General features: G+C 45.7%; 2 protein-coding genes across 2 annotated transcripts in view; one reads left to right on the top strand and one right to left on the bottom strand.

Annotated features, from left to right (window-relative positions):
- Positions 1 to 3,013, bottom strand: part of LOC143337815 (placenta-specific gene 8 protein-like) — a 7,781-nt gene extending 4,768 nt beyond the window's left edge. The window contains exons 1-2 of the mRNA XM_076757694.1: positions 2,907 to 3,013; positions 1,528 to 1,645 (exon numbers count right to left, since the gene is read on the bottom strand). The gene's annotated coding sequence lies outside the window, so the exon portion shown is untranslated. The remainder of the gene's footprint in view (positions 1 to 1,527; positions 1,646 to 2,906) is intronic.
- Positions 223 to 23,817, top strand: part of adamts6 (ADAM metallopeptidase with thrombospondin type 1 motif, 6) — a 56,078-nt gene continuing 32,483 nt past the window's right edge. Inside the window, exons 1-11 of the mRNA XM_076757689.1 lie at positions 223 to 358; positions 1,893 to 2,304; positions 2,400 to 2,782; positions 4,662 to 4,836; positions 5,464 to 5,687; positions 5,848 to 5,931; positions 7,345 to 7,490; positions 10,372 to 10,415; positions 12,847 to 12,952; positions 15,504 to 15,650; positions 20,782 to 20,923. Coding sequence (XP_076613804.1) covers positions 2,205 to 2,304; positions 2,400 to 2,782; positions 4,662 to 4,836; positions 5,464 to 5,687; positions 5,848 to 5,931; positions 7,345 to 7,490; positions 10,372 to 10,415; positions 12,847 to 12,952; positions 15,504 to 15,650; positions 20,782 to 20,923 — 1,551 coding nt within the window. The 5' untranslated portion in view covers positions 223 to 358; positions 1,893 to 2,204. The remainder of the gene's footprint in view (positions 359 to 1,892; positions 2,305 to 2,399; positions 2,783 to 4,661; positions 4,837 to 5,463; positions 5,688 to 5,847; positions 5,932 to 7,344; positions 7,491 to 10,371; positions 10,416 to 12,846; positions 12,953 to 15,503; positions 15,651 to 20,781; positions 20,924 to 23,817) is intronic.

Here is a 23,817-nt window from a genome sequence, read left to right on the forward strand (position 1 = left end):
TCAACTCACTTTTTAAGCCACTCTGAGCCACCACCAAGAACACAAAGTCTAGATTATAAAGACGACAGATAGGCTGAAAATAGACCCTTCTGCTGGAGGAAATCCAAGACTTTGAAAAGCTGAATAACTGCTTTTTGCGCGTGTGCGTGTGCGTGACAGTGTGTGAGATACTGCTGCTCCGGGTGTCTGCTCCGAAGGGGAGACTCTCGCTGCAGTTCTAGAGGATGGCAGAGTCCAGAAGGAGATGAAAAGAGGAGAGCAGCAGAGGTTTGTGCGCGGAACTTCAGAGCTGCAGCCGTCTTTTGTCCTGAGCTCTCCCTGCGCACTCGGACCGGAGCTGACCATGAAGATGAGCCTGGTAACTATGTGCTAACGCTGTTGACTTTCAGGTGGTTTTCGTCGGAGCAGATTCGTGCGAGTCCTCCCCGGGAAGCAGAGTGTGTTTACAGAGCAGCGTTTAGCCAGTTGTGCCGCGAGTCCACAGAGTTTTGGGGGGGGCATTTGCGTGGAAAATGTGCACTTTTGGAAACATTTACGCACTGGGTGTGCATTTGCAGGGTGTGAAGTGTTGCACCGCTACAGGTCCACAGCCGCAGAGCTCAAACTAACTAAACTTCTTGACAGAGCAGCGTCACGCCTTTTGCAACAACACCAAAAGGCGTCAAAGCGATGTCAGGTGGCGTATTTTGATTGCGCAGACGCTCCTTGGGGCTTGTATTCGAGGTACCGGTGTAATGCAACCGGGCCGGCTGCCAACTGTCTGGGTCACAGTGGCCAAGTAAGTAGCGCTGTCTGTCTGCAGCGCTGGAGTCAGAGCCCAAGCAACACGCGCAAAATCCTCAGATCCAGAGGCTGTCACCCGCGTTATGAGCCCGGTCACTTTTCATTGGACATCGTCCGTCTATCACCTGGAGCCGCTGACGTTTGTTTATAGTGGTGCAGTTTGCACATGCTGCCGTGAAGCGCGTCAGTGAGTAAAACCACAGTCTGCAGAAATTATATCATGTCGACTAGTCAGCACCGTTGGCGCTGCTGAGATTTATGCATCCATATTAATGCGGTTATTACGCGTCAATGACACTGTGCAGCCTCGTTTAAGTCCCTCCGGCGCATGAATTTTACATGAAGAAGTCAGCGGCGTTTGGCTGAAATCAGCGCTGTTAGATGGCGCCTCAGATCCTGAACTTTGTGTTACATTTTCATTCATTCACCACAGACTTGGGCCTTCAACAGGGATTATTTTCAGTACAGCTGCAACGATTATTCAGCGTTTATTCAGTTAATCGATTTGATCAGCAACCATTTCTGATCAATTCATCTTTTTGGTCATTTTTCAAGCACAAATCTAAAACTTTTTGGGCTTCCAGCTTCATAAATGTGAGCATTTGCTGCTTGTTGTTGGGTTATGACATTTTAAATTCAACATTACTGTTTTCTGGACTGTTGGCTGAATAAAAAAAACATTTGAAAGAGATTTTTCCCACATTTGTGATATTTTTTAGACAAAATGACTAATAAGATACTTACATTCATTGTTAAGAAAGATTTTCCATTATTCTTCCATCTGCTGGTTACTCCATCAGTGGTTTGGTTCAGAAAATGTCAGAAAATGCCCCAAAGGTGGCAACTTCACACAAACAGCCATCTGAAATCCAAAGATATTCATTTTAGATTCGACTGAACCAACAACAAGCAGCATTTCCTCACATCTGCGAAGCTAAAAGCATTGAATGTTTGACATTTTTGCTTAAAAAAGACTAAAAGTATCAACTGATTATTATAAAAGTTGCAGATGAATTCTTGTTGGTGAGTGAGTTGATTAATTGATCAATCATCCTGATTAAGGGATGGAGATAAAAGGCCATTTGACCTCTGACTGATTTCCCTCACAGGAATGCAGATGGATCGGTCGAGACAAGTTTCCAATATAGAGCTTCCCGTTTGGAGTTACACCTGAGAGTGACTGTGTCTGATGGATTATGCTGTTTTCTCCGAGCTGCTGACATGAATTCAGAGGCCAGTGAGATGTGGAAGCGCTCGCCTTCAGGAGAAATCTGAGACCTGGATGAGCCCTCGAGCAGAACATTTCAGCGAAGGAGACGAACCATGGACTTGTTATGGTGTGGCATCGGACCGATCGCGTGCTTTTAACCTGTTTGTAGCACCCTCTACCCCTCACCCCATGTCACAGCTTTCCCTGAATTATGGAAATTTTGTGGAAGACGCTGACTTGGACACTGAGCCTGGTGGTGATGGCTGCTTCTGAATTTCAAAGCATCAACAGACTTTCACACAACTCTCAAGGTATGATGTAGACAGGTGGACAGGAAGCTCGTGCCGTGTTTTAACCAACCGTATGCTCATGATCTCCTCTTTTCTCTTCTTTCTCCTTTAAAAAGAGGAGTTCCTGTCCTACCTGCAGCACTACCAGCTGACTGTCCCGGTGCGGGTGGATGAGAACGGAGAGTTCCTGAGCTACACTGTGAAGCAGCACCGGCCGGGCCGACGGAGACGAGGGGCGGCGGACCCCGTCGTGGGACAGCTCCCCGCGTTTGGCCCCCCAGAGTCCCGGCTCTTCTACAGACTGTCAGCCTACGGAAAGCACTTTCACTTAAACCTGACGCTCAACCCCCACCTGGTGTCAAAACATTTCACAGTGGAGTACTGGGGCAAAGAAGGGCTGGAGTGGCGTCACAACATGGTAGATAACTGTCACTATGTTGGATTCTTGCAAAATCAGCACAGCACGACCAGAGTGGCGCTCAGCAACTGCAAAGGCCTGGTGAGTAGAGAGGCTCTTTTCTGATTATTCCAGTGACCGGCCCACGCTCCGACTGAGCCACGAAGAGTTCACGCCGCTCACCTCAAACAAACCCAGATGCTAATGCCACATAACTCACATATACCTAGTCTGTGCTGCTCTCATGTCAGCCAATCTTTCAGAGGATTAGACCAGTTGTAGTTTGCTTAGCAGAATCTTGGCTTCCTTCCACTTGGCACAGTGAGTCTGCAGGCAGCTCAGAGTGAGGTGATGCACATGGAGGGAAATCATCTCGGTGAGCTGTCCGTGATAAGCATCAGGGGCCTTTCTTTCCATGCGTCCAATATCGCGCTCCGTCCTCAGATTTGAAAAGCCTCGGTAGTTGAGATCGCCTTTCTTTTAGTTGATCTGTAAAATAGTGCGTCTAAATCATAGATATTACCGCGAGTGCTCTGCTCAAAAACAAAACCGAGCAGCACTAACAAGGCATCTAATTATCCTGTCTAAGCTTTTAGTCCTCAGGCTTTTATCCACAGACTGTGTGACTGTCCAGCTTCTCTTTGCTAATCAAGAAATTGGAAGGCGTTTTAATAGCTGTTATCCCTCCTTGGTTCAGAATAACTCTAAAGAAGGGAAAAAGGCCCCGCTTCTTATTGGCAAATGTAATCATGTGGAGGAAACATGTAGCCAAATGTGCTGGCAGGACCTACACGGAGCATCATAAATTGAATTAGTGTTTGCCCTTTTTTCTAACAGCACCAAAAATGGACAAAACTGTGTCTGTGCTTTAATGTAATCAGCTGTCTGGACAGTGTGATATCTTGACATCACACACTATTAAAACCCTCAATCGAATGTGTTTCTGCCGTGATGTGCTTTTAATTGCTTTCATTGTAGGTTTTACAGAGCCAGGCTCGTGTTTTTTTTACAAACTCGTTGTGACAGACTTCTCTCTGTTTATGCTCCACTGAGGGTGTTGAAGGATTAAGAATAATGTTTGTGATTTTAGTCTTGATCTAATTGATCGTTAGGGGTTCTTAATTTTGACTGCAGGCTACTAACTAATGTGTTATATGTGCTAAAACATGAGCCCGTCGGGGAGAGGAGATTACATGAGGAGTATATGAGTTCTTTAAAGTACTCCACCTTTTAAGTATTTAAGCACTTCCACAAGTTGAGAGGCTCGCATCAGACACAGTACAGACAACTGAAGCAGCAAAAATGGAGGTATCCTGACTTCTTAGTGCCAAGAGTCCAGAAACGCTGGATCCTACATTTCCCATAATGCAACTCAATGGCATCTTTCTTCAGACTTTCCCTGCCAGCCAAGTGCCCACGTATTTCACGCTCCAAACCTTAAAACACCAGCTTTCTGTAAAAATGTAAACTCTGCAGACCTGAGCTGAGATGACCCCGATGATGTCACCAGGGTTATCTCTGATGATGTCATCGGGGTTTGCCCGCAGCTGTTAAAGTTGAGTCCAGACGGAAAGCAAAGCGAATTCTTACCTCACATCATTCACCAATTTGACAAACGTCCAGCTGCACAGACGTTAGCTGTAAGCTAACCAGCAACAGACTGACTGTCTGTGCTGCAGTCTCTCTCCTTTATTAACTCACTCTGAGACGTCTGCTTGGCAGTTTGTGCTACCTCGAGGAAAACTTGCGTCTTCCCATTGACTTTGCATGCAGTCACATCGCCTCTAAAATTCTCTTTGCGTTACAAGTGAACTGAAGTGTCCTGTGTGCACCTTTTCTAGAATGAAAGCTGACAGAAAAGTCAGAAATGCAAACATTTGATCTGCCTTTTCCTGCATTTTTCTTAATATTTCTGCATTTAGTAACAATGTGTGCTTGTGTTTGTAACCTGTTCCTTTCATTGATTTTCTCCCCCGACAAGCACGGTGTTATAACAACAGAGGAGGAGCAGTATTTGATAGAGCCATTAAAGAACATATCCTCCACCACCTCCAGTGAATGGAACCTGGAAGAAGCACAGCAACATGTTATTTATAAAATGTCTGCCATTCCCTCACCACAAGAGCATAGCCAGGAGTTCAGCTGTGGCATTTCAGGTTGGTGAACCTCCATCTGGGTTGGACTCTGTGTGGGTGGAACTGACGTAAAGGAATAACTATACATAGCAGGTTAGAGGAAGTGCTGGTTTGGTTCTAGGCCCAGGTTCTGGTAGACATGACCGGGCCTCTTGTGTGCTATAGTTGCTCCTGGCCTGGACACCTTTCAACCTGTAAGAAAAACTCTCGCTCCAGCTTTCATAAAAGGCCCTTCAGTGCATAAAGAGTACTTGGCTCTGACTTTTATAGAAGCACAAATCCTATTTATAGAACCAACAATCATGTTCAGATTTTAGAATTCAAGCAGCTCCACCGAATGCTGTGTCTGCTGAGATATGCCGAGTTGGAAAAAGAACCAGGTGGATATTTAGGTATTTGGGCCAAGGTCTTATAAGAAACAGCAAAGGCTGTCATCGCCAGGAAGCTAGCATGCCCCAACATGTACCATCCTATAGCTTTTTCCCAGAGCATCTGGGTCATAAAGCTTTAGCTGCGAGGTTCAAAGGGGCAGATTCCCCGTGTGCCTCCACTACGAACAGGCCGGCTCTCCCTCCAGCACATAACGCATCATGATTTTGCTGTCGGCTTTTCCGCGCAGTAACGCAGCCTAACCTCTGCCGTTCACAGACCTCATTAAAAGCAGCGCACCTTGCCAGTTCAGCACACCTTCCCCTGTCCACCCGTCTCCTGCGCCCCAGAACGACAGCGAGCCGTCGAACAGCACCCACAGACAGAGGCGCTCCGTCAGCAGCGAGCGCTTCGTGGAGACGCTCGTGGTCGCTGATAAAATGATGGTCGGTTACCACGGACGCAAAGACATTGAGCACTACATCTTGTCTGTCATGAATATTGTAAGTTTGATCCTACTCTTTGGTTCTTGTTGTCGACCTCACCGCTGAGCATACAGTGTCTCCATTACAGTTCTGTGGCCTGATGGTTGGAGATTCGATGTGGAGACACGTGGACGCAATTTGTCTGACTTTGTGTCTTTTCTTCTTTTCTGGAGGTCAGGTTGCCAAACTTTACCGTGATGCCAGTCTAGGAAATGTTGTGAACATTATTGTGACCCGGTTGATTGTTCTGACTGAAGATCAGGTAAGGAAAATTCTTTCCTCCTTGTATTATCACAGTTATTATTGCCCTCTTTATGGTGTCTGTACCCTCACCTGTAGTCCGTGTATGACTGATATGCTTGGCGTGAGTGCGCTGCAGTATTTTATGTGATTGCTGCGGTTGGAAGGGAGAAAGGAGACAGACTATTCTCCATATGGCCACCACTTCAGATGAAAGATGTGCTCAGGCATCTCCCCTCAGGGAGCCTCGATTGAGGGTTTTTACATGCACTGTACATGTGTATGTATGTGTGATGGGAGAAACAGAGGGTCTTGCTAGCATCTGGTTTTTTCTAAAGGGGTCAGAGCGGCTCTTTATGTAGCATCAGGTCCAAAAAGCACGTTTTCGTGTAAAGTGGAGCCGCAATTTGATTCAATAGGAAGGAAATACAAGTCTCTCGGTCCTTGTTTTGGATAAACCGAAGAGAAAATACGGTTGCAAATCAAGCAATATTTTATGGTGAAAGTGAGTCACTGATGGGCTGTTGAGTTGTTCAGGATCGTGTTGTAATTAATCAGACGGCGAGCTGAAATCAGCACTGCATCATCCGCTGGCGAGGGTTTACCGTAGTTGAACCCATTACATTCATGGAAGTGAAGTAGATGCATTTTGCAGACTTCACTACAACTTCAGCTCCTGCTAGTCTTCTTTCCACGTCTCCTGCTTTTTTCTAATAATGCAAGTCCTTGTTCTGCTCCTTCTCTGACTCATCTAACTCCCCCTGCTATAAATGGTTTTACCTCTACCACCGCTGCATCTTCTCTTAAATCAAATACAGAAACTGTTTGCTCTTCCAACAGCTTGTCCTCTCACCTCCCTCTGATCCCAGTACAGTACTCCTCCGAATAATTCATCCAGATAATCGCTCTGCTTTGGCGGCATGGAGCCTCATTGGTTAGCACTGTCAACACATGACATCAAGTCCACTGTCTTTTTTTTTTTTTTTTTTTTGGCATTTTTGCCTCAGTTGGACAGTAGACTGGAGACTGACAGGAAATAAAGGGGGTGCATCAGGACTCAAAGGTACCTGGCTGTAATCGAACCAGGGATTTTAATGATGTGCCTCTAAACACTCGACCATGTGACGTCCTCGTGTCACATGCTTTGATAACTGTTTATTGAGAAAGGTGCTGCTTAAGTCCACACACATTCTCCACAACGAGTATCTTTACAAGCTGTATGACGTCGACACGACACGATGCAATTCGACACGCTACAGTAACACATCACAAATATGATACAATATGACACAAAACGACACATTATGTCATGAGATGATGCGAGAAACAAAACGATACCGTAAAGTACCGAGTGTGCGTCGTGCCATGTGCTTTGGTTTTGTAATGGCGTGTCATGTTTCACTGCGTTGCGTGTGTGTTGTGTCGTCTCTTGCAGCCTAACCTGGAGATTAACCATCACGCTGACAAGTCTCTGGACAGTTTCTGTAAGTGGCAGAAGTCCATCCTGTCTCATCACAGCGATGGCAACAGCATTCCTGAAAATGGGATGGCTCATCATGACAACGCTGTCCTAATCACCCGGTGAGTGTGGGCTCACATGTACGAGTATACGGAGCACACTTTGCTCATATTGATCCGGCACAGATTCAAAGACGGAGAGTTGTTTCTCTCGGTTGTTACTTTCATTGTAAATAGTGCTAATTTTCTCATTTTGAGCAAATAGGTTGCAGGTTATTTTCTGTGGTCTTGGCACATAAAAGCTGTGCAGTCACGGTTCAGCTTCAGACCGGAGTTGTGTGTGAGTGTGTTTGCAAACAGCTCCGGTACTCAAACCTCCAAATGTCCACTTCTTGTGCACAAACTTTACCTGCAACCATTAAAGCCGGTGGGAATAAAGACCTCAGTTCCTAAAATAAAATGTGCTGTTTCAGACGTACTGTACCTGTCACACTGCAATTTATGTCATGGGTGTTACCATAAAACAGCAAACCTCTGTCATTACCTGGAATAGGCTTCATTGTTGCCAGAAATGTTTTGGCCACATAACCTAGCAACTGAAGTCTATATTCCCCCCACCGGTTTTGTCAGGAGAGAGGATGGTGTTCAGTGATTGACATGGGCTGAAGCCAAGCTTTTTGACTCTCTGGGCTCTGTACAGAACAGCCTTTCTATCATGACCGTGCTTTTGCTTGTTGTCTGTCAGCTGATGCTCTCCAGCTCGTCTGGCTCCTGTTTTTATTGTTGGTTTTAGCTTCTCTAAGCACCAGCACCAAACGCTGTTTAGTAGAGTCTAGATGCACCGGTCACAGGGTTTAATGACTGTTTTTTTGTGTTTTTGCTCGGAAGATGATAAATGGAAATTAAAGGTTAGATACCAAACACCTCGCGGAATTTGTAACTCACGCTCACTCATTCATGCAGATCGTCCACAAGGGGGAGCTGCACCGTAAACAGTGTCTAAACATGCTAACCTGCAGCGCCTATTAGGAAAGTAACAGCATCAGTTTAGACCTGCAGATGTACACACTTCAGTGACTTATTAGTTTTTCTGTTTGAGTATTTGAAGCTGTGTGAATCCATTTTTGGCGACTTGGTGGCAGAAGAACTGGAAAACAAGCTAACGGACACACAGCCCGGGCATAGCATGGCATTGTAACTTGGTTATAGCTAATATGCTAGCAAACGGTTACTTACTTACACACCTAGCAGACACACACAGTGGTGTGTTTCTGGCCACCTGACAAATGTGAGGTTAGTATTCCTCTTCTTTTAGCTTATTTTTTTGGCCACCAACAACTCCTGAGAAAACTTAAGCTTGCTCGATATTTCACTTTCTTCACGAGCTAACAGCTAGCTTTGTCTGCTGTTTGGCTCTGGGCAGGCGGCGGTTTATGATTGTCCAGTAAAAATGATGTAAAACCAAGAAAAAGTAAAGCCAAAGTAGGTGAGAGATAATGCGATAATAAGCACCAGCTGAGCTCAGAGATGCTAACATTGGAGATAGTATAAATAGCTGATGGTAGACACCAGGAAGCCCTCATTAACCGCCACGTCTGGAGGAGCAGTCAGACATTCCTTGCAATGATGGAATGCACCTAAAAAGGTTCAGTAAGATTTTTAAGGTGGTTGACGCTCGCAGCAGCTCAGAGGACACTTATTTAAGTCATACTTTTGGTGCATTTTGTCTTTAGATCAGAAGCAAATTGACAATTAATAATAAATTAATTGTTTAAAAGTGATTTTTAAGGAAAACACAGAACATTCTCTGATTCCAGCTCAATAATGCAATGATTTTATGTCATTCTGAGCCGTTTTAGAGTGTTTTTCAGATTAAACAAGACATTTGAAAACGAGACCTGAGGCTTCAAGAATATTCGATTTTCTGCCATTTTATTTTCGATTAATTAATCAAAGCAATCGTCGTTGCAGCCTCAGATCCAGGGCATGAAAAAATTATTTTGTTCGCTTCATTATTAGGTTTGTTCAACAGTCATGAATGTCATAACTACACACGTGAGGCTAATTCCAACTTCCTAATTGAACCTAACACTCAAATAAATATAATTACTTTTGGACAAATACAATAATATTATCATTGGGAATGAGGCATTCATGGTCAGGAAGCAGTTAGCCGTCAGTGTGTTCTTCCACTACTTCTTCATCATCTCCTGCAGAGATGCAGCAGCAGGACACACAAAACCTTTTCATTGAGGTGATCATTAACGTGACCTCCTCACCGCCGCTGACTCGTCAGTCTCTCCGTCAGATTGCATTTTGAGGCTGCGCTGCCTTGTTTGGAATGCGGCCTGTCACGTTCAACAAAACCAACAAAAAAAAAGACTCAGAGGGAAATTAGGGAAATAAATCAAAACAAACAGACGTCCTGAGCGAGGTCACCATTGTGCCTCATTGGTTTGGAGCTGCTCCACTGGGAGGGAGGAAGAGAGAGCGAGGGAGGGAGGGGAGAGGAAGAGGAGTGAGGGAGGGAGGGGAGAGAGGGGAAGGGGAATGAAATTAAATTTGCTGTGCCCTTGGTTTTAATAGATTAAAAGCTTTAGGAATGATTGGATCATTCATTTGAAATGTATGATGTGTTATTAAAGCACTGAGGCTCACAGTGTTCTGGCCTCTCTCCCCCTGCGCTCTATTGGATTACCTGAGCTACAGGGGTTAACAGCCGGACTCAGCGCGAGGTCTTTCGCTTTACTCCCATTCATGTCTGAGCACAACACGAGCGACATTTCGCACAAGCCTCGCGCTGTAGGTGGAACCAGGTGTTTTCTACAACCAAACCTGTCACGACTTCATCGTACGCTAGCGCTGCGCTAAAGGCTGAGATTATATTTGGCCACGCTTGTGTGATTAAACATGGAAAGAATGGGATGGCAAAGAGCCAGTGGAGGGAAATACTGTAAGAGTGTAGAGTTGATTTAATTGTTTGTGTTTTCTTGCCTGTCTTTAGGTATGACATCTGCACCTACAAGAACAAACCCTGCGGTACCTTAGGTGAGAGAGCACTAAAGATTTATGTTTGCTAACATGTATTTTCTTGCCACATTGGTAGTTCTAGCTGATGCTGACTATATGACTCTCTGCTAAAGGAGTTCAGTCGCCTCTTTTTCCCTCCGGAGGGGTTTTCATTTTCACGCTCGGCCTTCGACGTGTCCTCAGACAAACCGTATTTAGCAACTTCGTCTCCCTCAGAAGAACCCCAGACGGCTCCTCCTGCGAGACATAATGAGAAGGATGTTTTCACTTGTGTTATTATAGCTCCTCAGTGACTCCCCTCTGCTGGTGGAGGCCACGAGCCCTGAACCTGGACAGCCGTGGTCACCTCCTCACACGGCCTCCAGTTTATAGAAAGAGCTCCGTCTCTCCCCTCCGCCTCCGTTTGGCTGAGGTGTTTACACTTCCACTGGGGCTGAGAGAGAAAGGAAAAGGTATGAGGAGGGAGACTTGGAGGGGGGATAAAGAGGAGGAGATGGAGAGTTGAAAGGAAAATGGAAGGGGAAAAGGACAATTACAGGGAGTGTTGAGTACGCAGGAGGGAGATAGAGTGGGTGATATGCTGGTTTTGGTGGTATGGGGGGTGGAAAAAGGACAGCATGCAGCAGCAGAGACCCCCCCCCTCCTCTCTTTCTCCTCCTCGTCCCACCCTAAACCTCCTTCCCGCCCAGCCCTTCTCTCCCCATCTTATCTTTGTCAAGGCCCCGCAGGCACCACAGTATATCTTGGAGGTAATACTGTGACTTCAGGGGTGGTTTGACAGATTGACCGCATTCGTCACATTCCCCGGTCGCTTTAATTGCCCTGGCATCTGCTCGGCTTCCTCGTTGTCTCAACCCCCACCCCCCTCTCCTCCCCTCCTCCCCTCCTCTCCTCCCTCTCCTCTTCGGGGGATCATGCTCCCGGGTCAGATCGCTGGCCTTTAGGGTCGCCCAGTAATCACGAGGCTGGAGATAATACAGAGTCCACCCCGGTGTTAAGCAAACCACTTGCGCTGTGTGTGTGTGTGTGTGTGTGTGTGTGTGTGTGTGTGTGTGTGTGTGTTTGCACTCACTCGCTTTACTCACTCTCACACACACACATTCTTAAACTAATCGCAGAGTAGCCACCCTCCTGCCTTTCCCTCCCTCTCCTCCTTCTTTCTTCACCTTCAGGCTCCCTCTTTCCCTGCAGTAATGGTTTCAGTGGCCTCCTGATTTGCGAGTCTATTCTTGTTTAGCCTCTTAGTAAAGAGGATACAAAAGCCACTTTTAGCGGCGAGGCAGGTAGTTCACGCAAACCGTACGGGAAAACCTGAGGCAGCCAAAACGCGACGCATGCAGCTACTGTCGCGTCTGTCGATATGACGCTCTGCAGAGATCTCAGTCTGCGGTGAAGCCGTATCTTCCTCCTCCTCGGCAGATAGAGGCTCCAGCTGAAAGCTGTTGACAGCAGATGCGTTTCCATCCACCTGCTTTTATGCATTAATACATGAAACAAATCTAAACTTTCATCACATCTTCAGTCTCTCCTTTAATTACGTCTTGTGGTTCTTCCTCTGCAGCGGTTTAATGGCAACTGAAGAATTAATCTAAATGCCACTAACTCCTAATAATTACGTGTATTAATTAGCATTTACTTTGACAGGTTTTCTGGAAACCCTTCAGATCCAAGGATTATCCAGAGTATCAGGGACGGAAATGCTCGATTTCTTTTATTAGTGATGTCAGCAGCACATAGTAAATCCCATTCACTTCCATTTAATTGGCGATGAGGCAAAAGTCTTATAGTAAACCTGGATGAATGAAGCCTAAACTGCCTGCACGGTTGAATACGACAAGAAAACCATTTGAAAGTCTATCATCTATCATCTAAAGGCTCTTTCCTTCACACACATTGATGCACATCCCCCGCGCACACACACCTGCTTTGCGCTGTCATACGATCCGCTCTCCAGTCACCTGTAGATGTAATCTGTGAAGAATTGCCTCCTGTCTCCTGATCTGACCTGTCAGGCTTCAGGAAAAAGGACCTGCGACACCTGGATTGTGGAGAGTTTCTAACTTTAAACACTCTTCTCCCTTTCTCCCTCGTTTTCCGACCCCAGTTCTGAAATGAGGAAAACATCTATATTTTCTGACAGGTTTCCGGTGGGGTACGGCGTTGGCGAGGGGGTTCTTATATTCCTTTCCTTGGCTCGCGTTTGAGGCGATCCCTTGTTACATGAATTGAAATGTATAAATCTAACCATCGTCTAGACATTTTCCAGCAGTAGTTTGCAGGGAATGAAAAAAAGAAAGACGTCTAGCCGGTGATGCTAAAGTCAACTCCCCCTGGTGAACAGGAGATCGTGTGTGCGGAATCCCAATTTTATGACCACGACTCTGAAGAATACTGCGACTTGACCCCGTGTTTGTATGTTTGTCTGCCGTGTGTGTGTGTGTGTGTTTAGGCTTGGCGTCCGTGGCTGGAATGTGCGAGCCGGAGAGGAGCTGCAGCATCAATGAAGACATCGGCCTCGGCTCTGCTTTCACCATCGCGCATGAGATCGGCCACAAGTGAGTCTTAAGACTTTTAAGATCCTGATAGAAGATGTAAAATTTGACATTACGCTCTTGCGGCCGCGGTGGGACAAAGTCAGCGGGCGTCACGCAAGAGGACGAAGAGGAATATTCCACAAATTTGCTCAGTGAAACTCCAGAATCTCTGAATATGCAAATATTTACAGTCTCAAAACTTGACCTGCTGCACACAAGAAGTCCATTCTCCGTGTTTGTGCCCTGCAGGGTCAAGTTTCCACATCACGCTTGAGCAGGTTGCGTCTTGGACCTCGCGCTCGTACGTGCCCGTCTTAATGCGACCTCGCTTCAGCCTTCTAGTGCCAAACTCTGCACAGACGTCATTCTGCACAGTGGAGCTCAAACGTCACAGTGAAGCGACGAGAAGAAAAACTTTTTACTTCACCATCGTTGTAGCTAAATCACAGAGTTCAGTGTTTTTCTTTACTTTAGATTTTATTGTCATATTTTGGCACATCAGCTTATACAGTTCAGTAGTTGCTTGGAAAGCGATCTCGCTGTGACAGCTGCCTCGGGGTCTTCGTGGTCAGGACTGTCCAGAGGACCGTCCTCTGTTATGACATGTGACAGCGTGTGTTAGAAAAGAAGCGGTTTGTATGATGTGTTGTCCGACCACGTCTCAAATCAAAAGTGTTTATAGAAGTTCAGAGAGGCCACCGTGCGAGGCGGAGTGAAAAGTGTGATGTTGTTTAAGTTCGGGGATAACGGCGCACATTTTCAGACGGTCCCTGAGGACATTCATCATGATGCACCTGGTTGTTTGCATGAAAAATGACAGAAATAGTTGAAAGGCGTTCAAATCCGCTGGCCCCTTAACGTCACCCACTGTGTAATATTCTCTCCTCTCCTTGATTGTCTCCCATCTAAACGCTTTACTTTTGGCGTGGACTTCATGTCAAACTCTTGGCTCTCGGTGTCTGTCACAGTACAGCGCTGCTCAGACGACACATCGTTGGCAGCCGCGTTAATTTTCTGAATTGTTTCAGGTCCCCGAATATGATTTCTGACACTGTTTTTGTCTGCTGATTTCTGACAGCAGACGTGAAGCTCTGGCCAGCTCTGCTGCAGCCTCTTAGTCTCTTTATAGTATATTGTTTAATCTTGAGCTTCGGGGGGGCTTAAAGAGTCATTTCAAGCCAAACGGCTGAAGCTCAAGTGACGCTAGTTAAAGCCAAAGTCGAGTGTTTTTTTGATTTCGTGAAGTCTAAAGTCATCAGATTCACAGTTGGCCTCAGTGGATGTGAACTGTGGTTCTACTACTATCTACTTTAATTACATGATAACATGATGGCTGTTTTGCAGAAGCACCGTCGCTGCATCCTGGGCTTTTCGCCACCGAGACGATTGTGATTGGTTTAAAGAGTGTTTTTCCTCCTGTACCACAGTGATGGCGGAGGCAGTCAGACCTTTCTCCGGCGCTGACACAGCACTGTGGAGATGGATCAGATTCATGAGTCCTTCAACCTGAGCCCACACGTCCTATAAGTGTTCCTTCTTCTGCGTCTTCAAAGCTTTTATCACTTTCCCGACTGTGAGCTCTAATAATCGCTCTTAAACAAACATTTCGTACGACTTGAGCTCAGCAGACCTGCATGTAGCCTCTTTTCCCCCAGCAGACGTCTTGAACTGTATCTCCACATATTTCCTCATGCAAATGTCAGTGTCCACATACCTCTGGCTCTTTCTTCCTGAATATAAAGCAAAATAATGATGATGTATTAGTCTACGTATCCCCCTCGAGAGAGTTCAGCAAGATGGCGATTTCCTTTATTATGTCTCGTGTCTGCTTCTGTTGTGGGGCAGTTGTAAAAATAGTCTCTGCTTCTAGAGGATGTATAAAAAAAACACGCTGCAGCGGGGTTTCAACTGGGCTGATTTATTTCCAGAGTAGGGTAAAATGTCATAAACGCCAGCCTTAGAAAAACAGGTTCAGGCTGTGCGATGCGGTCGGGTTTGTTATATACATTAGACCTGATTTGTGCTGCTGGACTGGAAGGAAAAGTCAGCTTTGACATCCTGCTGTAACACGAGATTTTCTCTCAAATGATATCCAGACAGATAAGGTTTTTTTCAGATGCATTGTTAAAATGATTTATTTTCAGCCCTAAATTCTTGAGCAGCTTTCATAACAGACACAAGGTCGGAGCTGTTTGAGTTCTGGGTCTCATCTGTTCTCTGCTGCAGCGATTGATCTGAAGGATCTTCGTCTTCGCTCCAGTCGGCGGTGACTCTGCCTCACGGCTTGCTCAGACCTGCAGGCGCTGATTGACAGGCAGGCATCAGAGTGGTGATTAGAACTTTTCGTTCCTGCCGAGCTCCAGACAGGCTTTGACCCCTGACCCCCGGCTCTCCTCCACACAGCTGTTTCAGAGCCGCAGAGCTCGATCTTTACAGCCGCTGAGGGAGACGTCCTCCGGCCAGCAACCTGGACCGTCCGCCGTCGTCCCACCTCAGCCGCGCCGTGAACAGACAAGAGGTCGCTTTTAGACCAGTGCTGCCTTAATTCCAGTTTTTATTTTGTGTGTTTCAGTTTTGGGATGAACCACGACGGGATCGGGAATTCCTGCGGCACCAAAGGCCACGAGACGGCCAAACTGATGGCCGCTCATATAACGGCCAACACCAACCCTTTCTCCTGGTCTGCCTGCAGCAAAGACTACATCACCAGCTTTCTCGAGTAAGTGGATGACGGTTGTTCCCTGTCTGAGTGTGTTTGGTCGCATGTGTGTGTAGGAGTGTGTGTGTGTGTGTGTGTGTGTGTGTGTGTGTGTGTGTGTGTGTGTGTGCAGTAGAGGAAAAGGTGCATGCCTGTTTTCCTGCTCGCCTGCAGCCGCCTCGCTTTGCAACCCGCTGCCGCTGGCTGGCCCTTGTGGTGACCCGCTAGGCTGTCTTGTATGCAAGTCCTTCGCCACTTATTCACAGCCATTTCATCACTGAGACTCCTGCCAGACCTCCTTGTGGCTGTGTATGATAACTGGGTGCCTTCCGCCCTTGCATCCTTGCACCACAAGGCGGGTGATGTTAGAGCTCATGTGGTGCTCAGCGGCGACGTGCAGGCAAGCTGCCTTCAACCGCTGCGGATCAGTCATGGACGACAACGACTCGAATGCACAAATAAACTGAGGAGTGAAGCGGTGGCGTGTGGCAGAATGAGGGATTGCCGGCTGAGTCCTGCCAGCCTGGCATGGTCAGGAACCTGCACAGGTTTCTAGGAGTTAGAGAACTCCAGACAAAACATCTGGAGCTGGCCTTCAGAGTCTGGCAGTGAACTCAAAGCTTCTGCCCTGAACCCTGTGAGTCAAGGCTCACTGAGATGAAGCTGCTTTTAAAGGAGGCGTCTGAATGAGCAGCTTTACTTTAAGGTTGTACAGCTTCCTTTGAGTGGACGGAGGAATGTTTGACTTAAAACAGCTAAATTCTTCGCTTTCAGACTCACATTACTGTTGAATCTATTCAATCCAGGACAATACACGAGACCTCCGGTGTCATGATGGACAGTTTCATCAAATCTGACGCAGCACAATCACAGATGTCTTCCTTTCATTCCTTGAATTCATCTTCTTCGTCCAAAACGGGCACCTACGTTACCCACAATGCAACTCAACTGCAGGCACTTTGGCCATAGATTTGCGTGTGTGACGCTCGTAGCAGCTAATGCTGCCTCAAGCTGTGAGGCTCAAACAGAGATAGAAGAGGCCTCCTGAGGTCTGGTCTCCTCCAGAACTGTAAACAGGCTTTGATGTCTGAAATTGGAGGAGTTCTCCTTTAGACAGTAAACGTAAGAGATGTCAGTCTTGTTCCCGCAGATGAGAAACATGCTGCCATTCTCCTTTATCCTTCTTAAACCATGAAAGAGGTCAAGGATTCCTCATCTTTGTAACACTCAACAACTCTGAGCGATTGCTTGCGGCCACGACAGGATATCTGTAGAACACGAGGACAAATGTGGCGCAAGAAGCAGATTTCACAACAGGAACAGCTCTGAGCGAGTCGTGATGCCGTTAAAGCTGCTCTGATCAACATTTTCATAATAACAAAAGATAAAAGTAGTGTGAATTATATGAAGGTGCTGCTTGTGGTGACAAAGCCTCAGAGAATTATCACCCAACTGTTCCAACCAGATCTACTGATTTTTAGCATCTTTTAGCTCATTGTTTTAGTTGACTCTTAATGTTGTCGTCAGCCTTATTTCCTGCAGCAGGACGACTATTCACTTAACGCCCAGCACGAAATGAGTGGGTGGAGCCCAAAAACAGAGTGAAACGGAGAATAGATGTTGGATTTGCATTCGGCGGTAGCCAGAAAGACGCCTCCATGGTGTGCAAATACGTTTTTCACATCAACTTTAAAAGATCATTCTTAGGGACACTTGAAGGCAACATGCTTGTTCAGTGTGGTCCTGTACACACATGCTGTGCTAACGTGCATGCTTGTGCATTATAATGTGTCTGCACGGTCAGTCTGTGTTCGGGAGGCTCGATCTGATTCGAGTATTGTGGACAAACGCAAGTTTTTGCCGCTGAAACATAAAGAAGTCTCAGTACAGTCAGAGAACAGAAGAATCCGTCCATCTCCGTCTTCCTGCTGAAGCCTCACGGCTCAGCTCGACTGCCCACGACTAAGACCGGAGTGCTGCTCGCAAATCCCAGTACACGACGCTGTGGTGGAGCGTCGGTTGGATGCGTTGCGGCGTGTCTTTGTGTGTCTGTTTGTGTATTCATTTAGTTAGCGAGGCCCTCCAAGAAAGCCGATAATAGCGGCCGTGGTTGTCAGATGATGTTTCCGGCTGAAAGCTGTTAGAGGAGGGTTAGTGAACAGCACTTGTGACAGAGATGACGGTGTTATATGCCAGCTTCCAACTGGGACACAAAGAGCTGCTTCTCTGCAGCTCCGCCGGGTTTCTGTCCATTTCTGGCTCGAGTGTCTGAGAGTGACCGAAGCTGCGCTCCAATGAAGAAAGACACAAAGTTGTTTTGCTTGTTTTCTCAGCAGAATCAGCTATTGCTCGGCCTGTATTATCCCCTTATTTGTGTCAGTGTGTGTGTGTTGTTCTTGGTTTTATTGCCTATAGCTTTTATGTTTTTTTACAAAAGGGTTCTGTCTGTAAACTCCAATTATCCTCCCTTTCTCTCCCTCAATCAGAGTTTTGGATATCACACATGCTCCTCCAGGCCAAGTAAACAACTTTGGCTGTGGTGTTGGCCTAGATTCACCATCTCGCTAAAGCAATATGTGGTGCTTTGTTTGGGTTTTTTTAGGAATGGTTTATGAATGCACTCACAGTTCAGTCATAGTTTATTCTCCCAAGCCTGCATGCCAATTTGTTCTAAATGTTATATGGCAGGCAGTTTGGGTTTATTAAACTCTCAGAGACCACATGCTCGATTAAATTTGATATTAGACTTGTGTGACTTGTCAGGTTAGTCTGATTTAATCACGCCGCTGTCTCAACACTGCTTGGATCCAATCAGCATTTTTAGCGTCGACATGAATGACTGGTGTCAGAGTTCAAGGATCGCTGATGTTCTCGCTTATTAGAGGATATTTCCGCTCTGCATAATGAATTTGGCTGAATCCACCGGACAGGAAGCCTTTGCGACAATGTCAAATAATAGCCTCTATGTTTAAACTTTGACTATTTTGTCTCTCTCCAAACCAATAAATAGTGAGGCTTGCCCTCAGTGCACAGGGAGTCTGGGGGCCTCAGAGACCGGTTTGTCTGTCTCTCTCCATGATGAGAGGGTCCTCCGAGGAACAAGAGCCAAGAAACAGGATTATCCATTCAGCGAGTGAGAGCAGGGGATGGAGGGAGGAAGAAAGACAGGAGAGAGGAACAACGAAAGGAAGACTTTCCACTTTCCACTTTAAATACATGACTTTATTTGCAACCCCGCGATGAAAACAAACAGCATGTATGAGATATTGTTGTTATGTTTGGACCGTGCGGTTCTCCATCACAGAACAATTAAAGTTTATGTTGTCGTTAAATATTCTGGGAAAACGAGATATTCAGTTTAACTGTAGATCGATGGGAGGCCGCAACAGCTTTGCTTAGTTTACTAAGAGCTAATGTTAGCCTGCTAATAAATGAAAGTAAAAGATGAGGCAATGGTTGACAAATCTGACCTGACGTTTGGTCGCAGTGCTGGTCAATAATGATGTAAACTGGGAAGATTTCGTCACGCATACCTCAAATTATGAAGCGTTATGCTAATAATGCCAGACTGGCTAAATAGCTCCACATAGATTAGCATAATTAGATTAGCACAAGGAAACTAAATTAACCTTCCAGCACCTCTAAAGCTCCTCAGCTTGTTTAATTATCTGTCAGTGAACCAGCACAGAAACGAGGAAGTTACTGGTCCCAGATCACAACCCCCATAAAACCAGCACATTGTACCTCTTACTCTTTTTTCTGTGTGTGTGTTTTTGTGTGAATCGAACAAACGAGATACAGCATGTTAATTAAAGAGCTGCTGAGGTGCTGGTGAGGGGATTTCATTACCTTTGGGCACAGGCTGGCTAGCAGTTTCCCCCTGTTTCCAGCCTTCATGCTAAGCTAAGCTAACTGGCTGCAGCTTCATATTCAACATGTAGACATGAGCGTGAGATCAATGTCGTAATCTGTCAGCGACAAAGTGAGTAAGTTTATTTCCAAAAACATTACTATGCTAGACTGCTAGTTAGCAACTAGCTCGCAGACTTTCTGCCCTCGTCCCTCTGCAGAGGAGGAGAAAAGGGGAAGTTTGCTCTGGATAATCCACAGAACACATCGTCAGGATTATTAGTAACAGGACGTGTGTCATCTCACACCTCAGACACAAATCCAGGACACCAAAATATGTATATTTGTAACCTGTGTAATCTCAGTTTGGGCCTCCTCTCCTGTGCTCTGGTCCTGAGGCCGAGCTCTACATTTCTGCTGTCACCAGGCCCACTTTTCCTTTCGAGGGATGGGAAGCATTCCACTGCATGTTGCAGCTGCCGCAGCTGGAAAGAACACGGCGTTATAGTAAATAGCTGAAGTGATATTTTGCCTTGAGAGAAACCTCTGACTCAGAGAGGAGCAGCGGCGGCTCGGCATCAAAATGAAAAGCGTCTCTGTTTGTTTACTGGCTCTTGTCTTCAGTTTGATTTTAGCGTCTTACAGGTTGGCAGAAGGTCAGAAGGATAAAACTGAATTTTAGTCTCTGAGCTTCAGCATCTGAACTCAGAATAAACACCAACAAAAGCAGATCTGGGAGCTCCTCGGCTCGAGTGTTTTTATTTTTCAGCTACTAGAATACAAAGCAGCCACGTGTGTGTGCATGTGTGTGTGCGTGCGTGTGTGTGTGTGTGTGTGTGTGTGTGTGTGTTTCCTGCGAGTTCATTGTGAGCGCACATATTTCTATCTGACAAAACAGACTAAACATAATCCCGAGCCTGGACGTATGACCCACAGCTCACTCCAGGCTCTTCCCTTCCTTTGGCTGCTCTCTTACTTCATTGGCTGCTGTGTGGACTCAGTGTAAGCAGTGACAGGCAGGACGGCGGAGCACAGGCCATGTAATCAGAGGGGCTGCTCTTTTCAGGCCTCTCGGTAAAATGTCTCTCCTTGTGCTTCAGCGCTCCCTTTGATGAGGAGGTGTTGATGTGTGATATCAACATTAACTACAAAATTGGTGGTAAAATTAAACGAGTCAAACACAGAGACGGGGTGGGCGGGCTTTAATCAGCCAATCTTGGCATTTCTAACTCAGCCATCACCAAGTGTAGAAAGGTTTCTTTGTGTAAGAAACAATCCTATTGTAGGTTTGTTTTTTTGACAGCTCAGGTCGGGGGACGTGTCTGGACAATGAACCTCTGAAACGAGACTTCCTGTACCCAACAGTGGCCCCGGGGCAGGTGTACGATGCAGACGAGCAGTGTCGCTTCCAGTACGGAGCCTCCTCACGCCAGTGCAAGTATGGGGTAAGAAACCAGCATCTTTCCTCCTCACTCCTCTTCTCACCGACCCAAACGGATCCCGGCACTGCGTGTTAACTCGATAAGTTGTGGTTTTAGAACACGAGACGCATGCGCTGCAGCAGCATCGCCGAAACACCCACATGAGACCGGACTGTGAAAGGAGGGTGGAAAGTACGAACAGACTCATCCACAGGCGTCAGCTGTGGTCAGGATGTCCAGTGTCCACTGGGAGCAGAAGTCCATGAATTTGTTTAGAAATCATTAAAGGGCCTGAAAATCAATCGATTCGACTTTGAAGACGTTTAGTTTTGTGATTTTTCACAATTTTCTGACATTTTTCTGACATTCTATTGATTGAGCGATGATACGATTAATGGAGACTTTCAGATTCGTCAAGGAGGAGAAAAACGAACAGTTGCTGCGTTTGAAATCATAAAAAAAGAAACTCCTGACGACTTCTGAGCTGGTCTCAAAACTATGTTACAGTGAGAACAGGAGAAGAACAGGAGAAGAACATGAGAAGAACATGAGAAGAACAGGAGAAGAACAGGAGAAGAACAGGAGAAGATCGATGTTATTGATGGGTCTGACTGCAGGTCTGAGCTTCTCTCAGCAGCTCTCCTTAAGACATTTCTGTGTTTGAACGATATCGTGTCTCCTGCAGCTAACTGAGAGGCGCTTTGGATAAAAGTGCTACAAAAAATGGGTGAAAGTGCTGCATAAATTCTTGTCAGAGTGCAAAATAAACACAATTCAAATGCAAAAAAGCTGAAAAAGTAATTGACGTTTTCATTTCAGCTCTTCCACGTTTAATAACGGGTGCTGACGAACACTCACAGCATGTTCACTCCTCACCGGGATAATAACAGTTTCAAGTTCACGTTTCCTAATTGAGATTAAAGGAGCGTAAACGTACGAGGAAGATAATTGTTTTATTATTTCCTGACTGTTCGGAGGCGTCTTTCCACACGTTTCCTTATTCTTCTTTTTAATCTCTAAACGTCCCAGACAAAGAGATGAAGGATTGAAATCAACACTCCTCTCATCTGTTTTTTTTTTCCTGAAGTCTGTAATGATAATGATTCACCCTCCCCCGTCTGAGTAATGAGAAAACCTCAGTACATGAAGTGACACAGGCAGTGAAAGACAAGGAACAGCCATGCGGTAGAACGAGCGGTTGAAAGAATCCTCCAAGATTTAACGAACAATAACGTGATATTGTTTCGCATTACGTAAATATTTGGGCACACGATGGAAAAAGGGGACCGAGATTAGCTGAGATCATGGAGTTATTTCATTTCATTGAAAGAAATATCTGACAGCAGATTATAACAGGCCCCAAATCAAGCCCTGTTATTTTGGCTCCTAAGCTCATAATTGTGGTTTTAGATCAGCATGAAAGACACACATTTATGAGCGGATTGGATTCCAGCTCTGATTCAACAGAGCTAGATTGGAGTTTTTCATCTGACAATCAGATCTATTTCATGCAGCCATCTGTGAAAGAGATGCCCTCTGCGACTGCTTACAGGACAGACATGACCACAGAAATGGATAAAGGGTCTAATGAATGGAAGAGTCTGGTTTCTGAAGCAACGCTCAGCCATAACTTATTGAACTTTTCCACATTTGGATGAATATTTTTGCATGATTTCGTGCTGCAAAAGAATACAGACGAGCAGTGTTGGGAAAGGAAGGGAAGTTTAGCCAGAGCGTATCAAAGTTTATCTCTAACATTACGATAAATAATGTCACACACACATATTGTAGCCGTCATATTTCACTGGTGAAGCAGACCGTAAGATAACAAAGTGATTTATTATGTTTTCAACCACAGAAAACTCTAAAATTCTGGCCACAAATCTTCACCATATTCATTCATCCTCAGGACAGGATGGAAATTTACCACCACACATGACCTGCAGTGTCCTGCTTAACTGGGATAAGCTGGGAACAGTAATGTAGAGCAGCGATTCCCAACCCGGGGGGTCCGGAGCCCACAGAGGGGCGCGAGATGATTACTGGGTCAGGAAGGAAGGAAAAAACTAAATTCTGCTGCACAAAATTAGCTTTCATATTCAGACTCTTCCCCAACTTTTGGTTCTTCTCTTGACATACTGGATATTTGTGATTCTCGCCTGCGACGACCCAATGATAACTAACGGCCAATAAAAACAGATTTCAGTTCATTACAGTTGATTACAGTTCATTTCATTACAGACTGAAACCACGATCAGCCGCGCTGGTCTGTTTCTCCATCGTCAGCCTCGTCCACTGAAAAATCTCAGCAGCTAAAGCTTTAGATGCATTGAATTTTAACGTAAACGTGCACGTTCCTCTTGCACCACCATCAGGCCAAAAATGGACTGATCCACCCTGACATCAGCTCAAAACTTACGTTTTCCCGCCCTTTTTGATCAAATACCTGCAAAACTAACAACGTTCCCATTAGCTTCAGATGTACTTTGTGTTTATTGCTAATCAGCAAATTAACATGCTAACAAGCTAAACTAAAATGGTGAAAATGGCTAAACATCAACCTGCTATCACTGTCATGGTTAGCATTTTAGCATGCTGACATTAGCATTTAGCTGCAGTGAGCTGCTAGCATGCCTGTTTTCACCACTTTTAACCATTCAACTTATTATTTTGTCTTAAAACTTTTAACATCTGTGTTTAAAAGTAAAGACCTTATTTTTGTAATATCCCAATCCAAGCAATCAAAGAAAGGGAAATAACTCACCCTTCAATGAACTGATCACACATCAAACCAAAGTACACGCTGCTTTGTATTTATCGATGTCACCAGAAGACGTCGTGAACACAACGGTGATATTTCACTGAATATGGCTGACGACACTTTCAGGACCACAGAGGTGTCACAGACCTAAAATCAC

Source organism: Chaetodon auriga, chromosome 19 (genome assembly GCF_051107435.1).
Source record: "Chaetodon auriga isolate fChaAug3 chromosome 19, fChaAug3.hap1, whole genome shotgun sequence".
NCBI lineage: Eukaryota > Metazoa > Chordata > Actinopteri > Chaetodontiformes > Chaetodontidae > Chaetodon > Chaetodon auriga.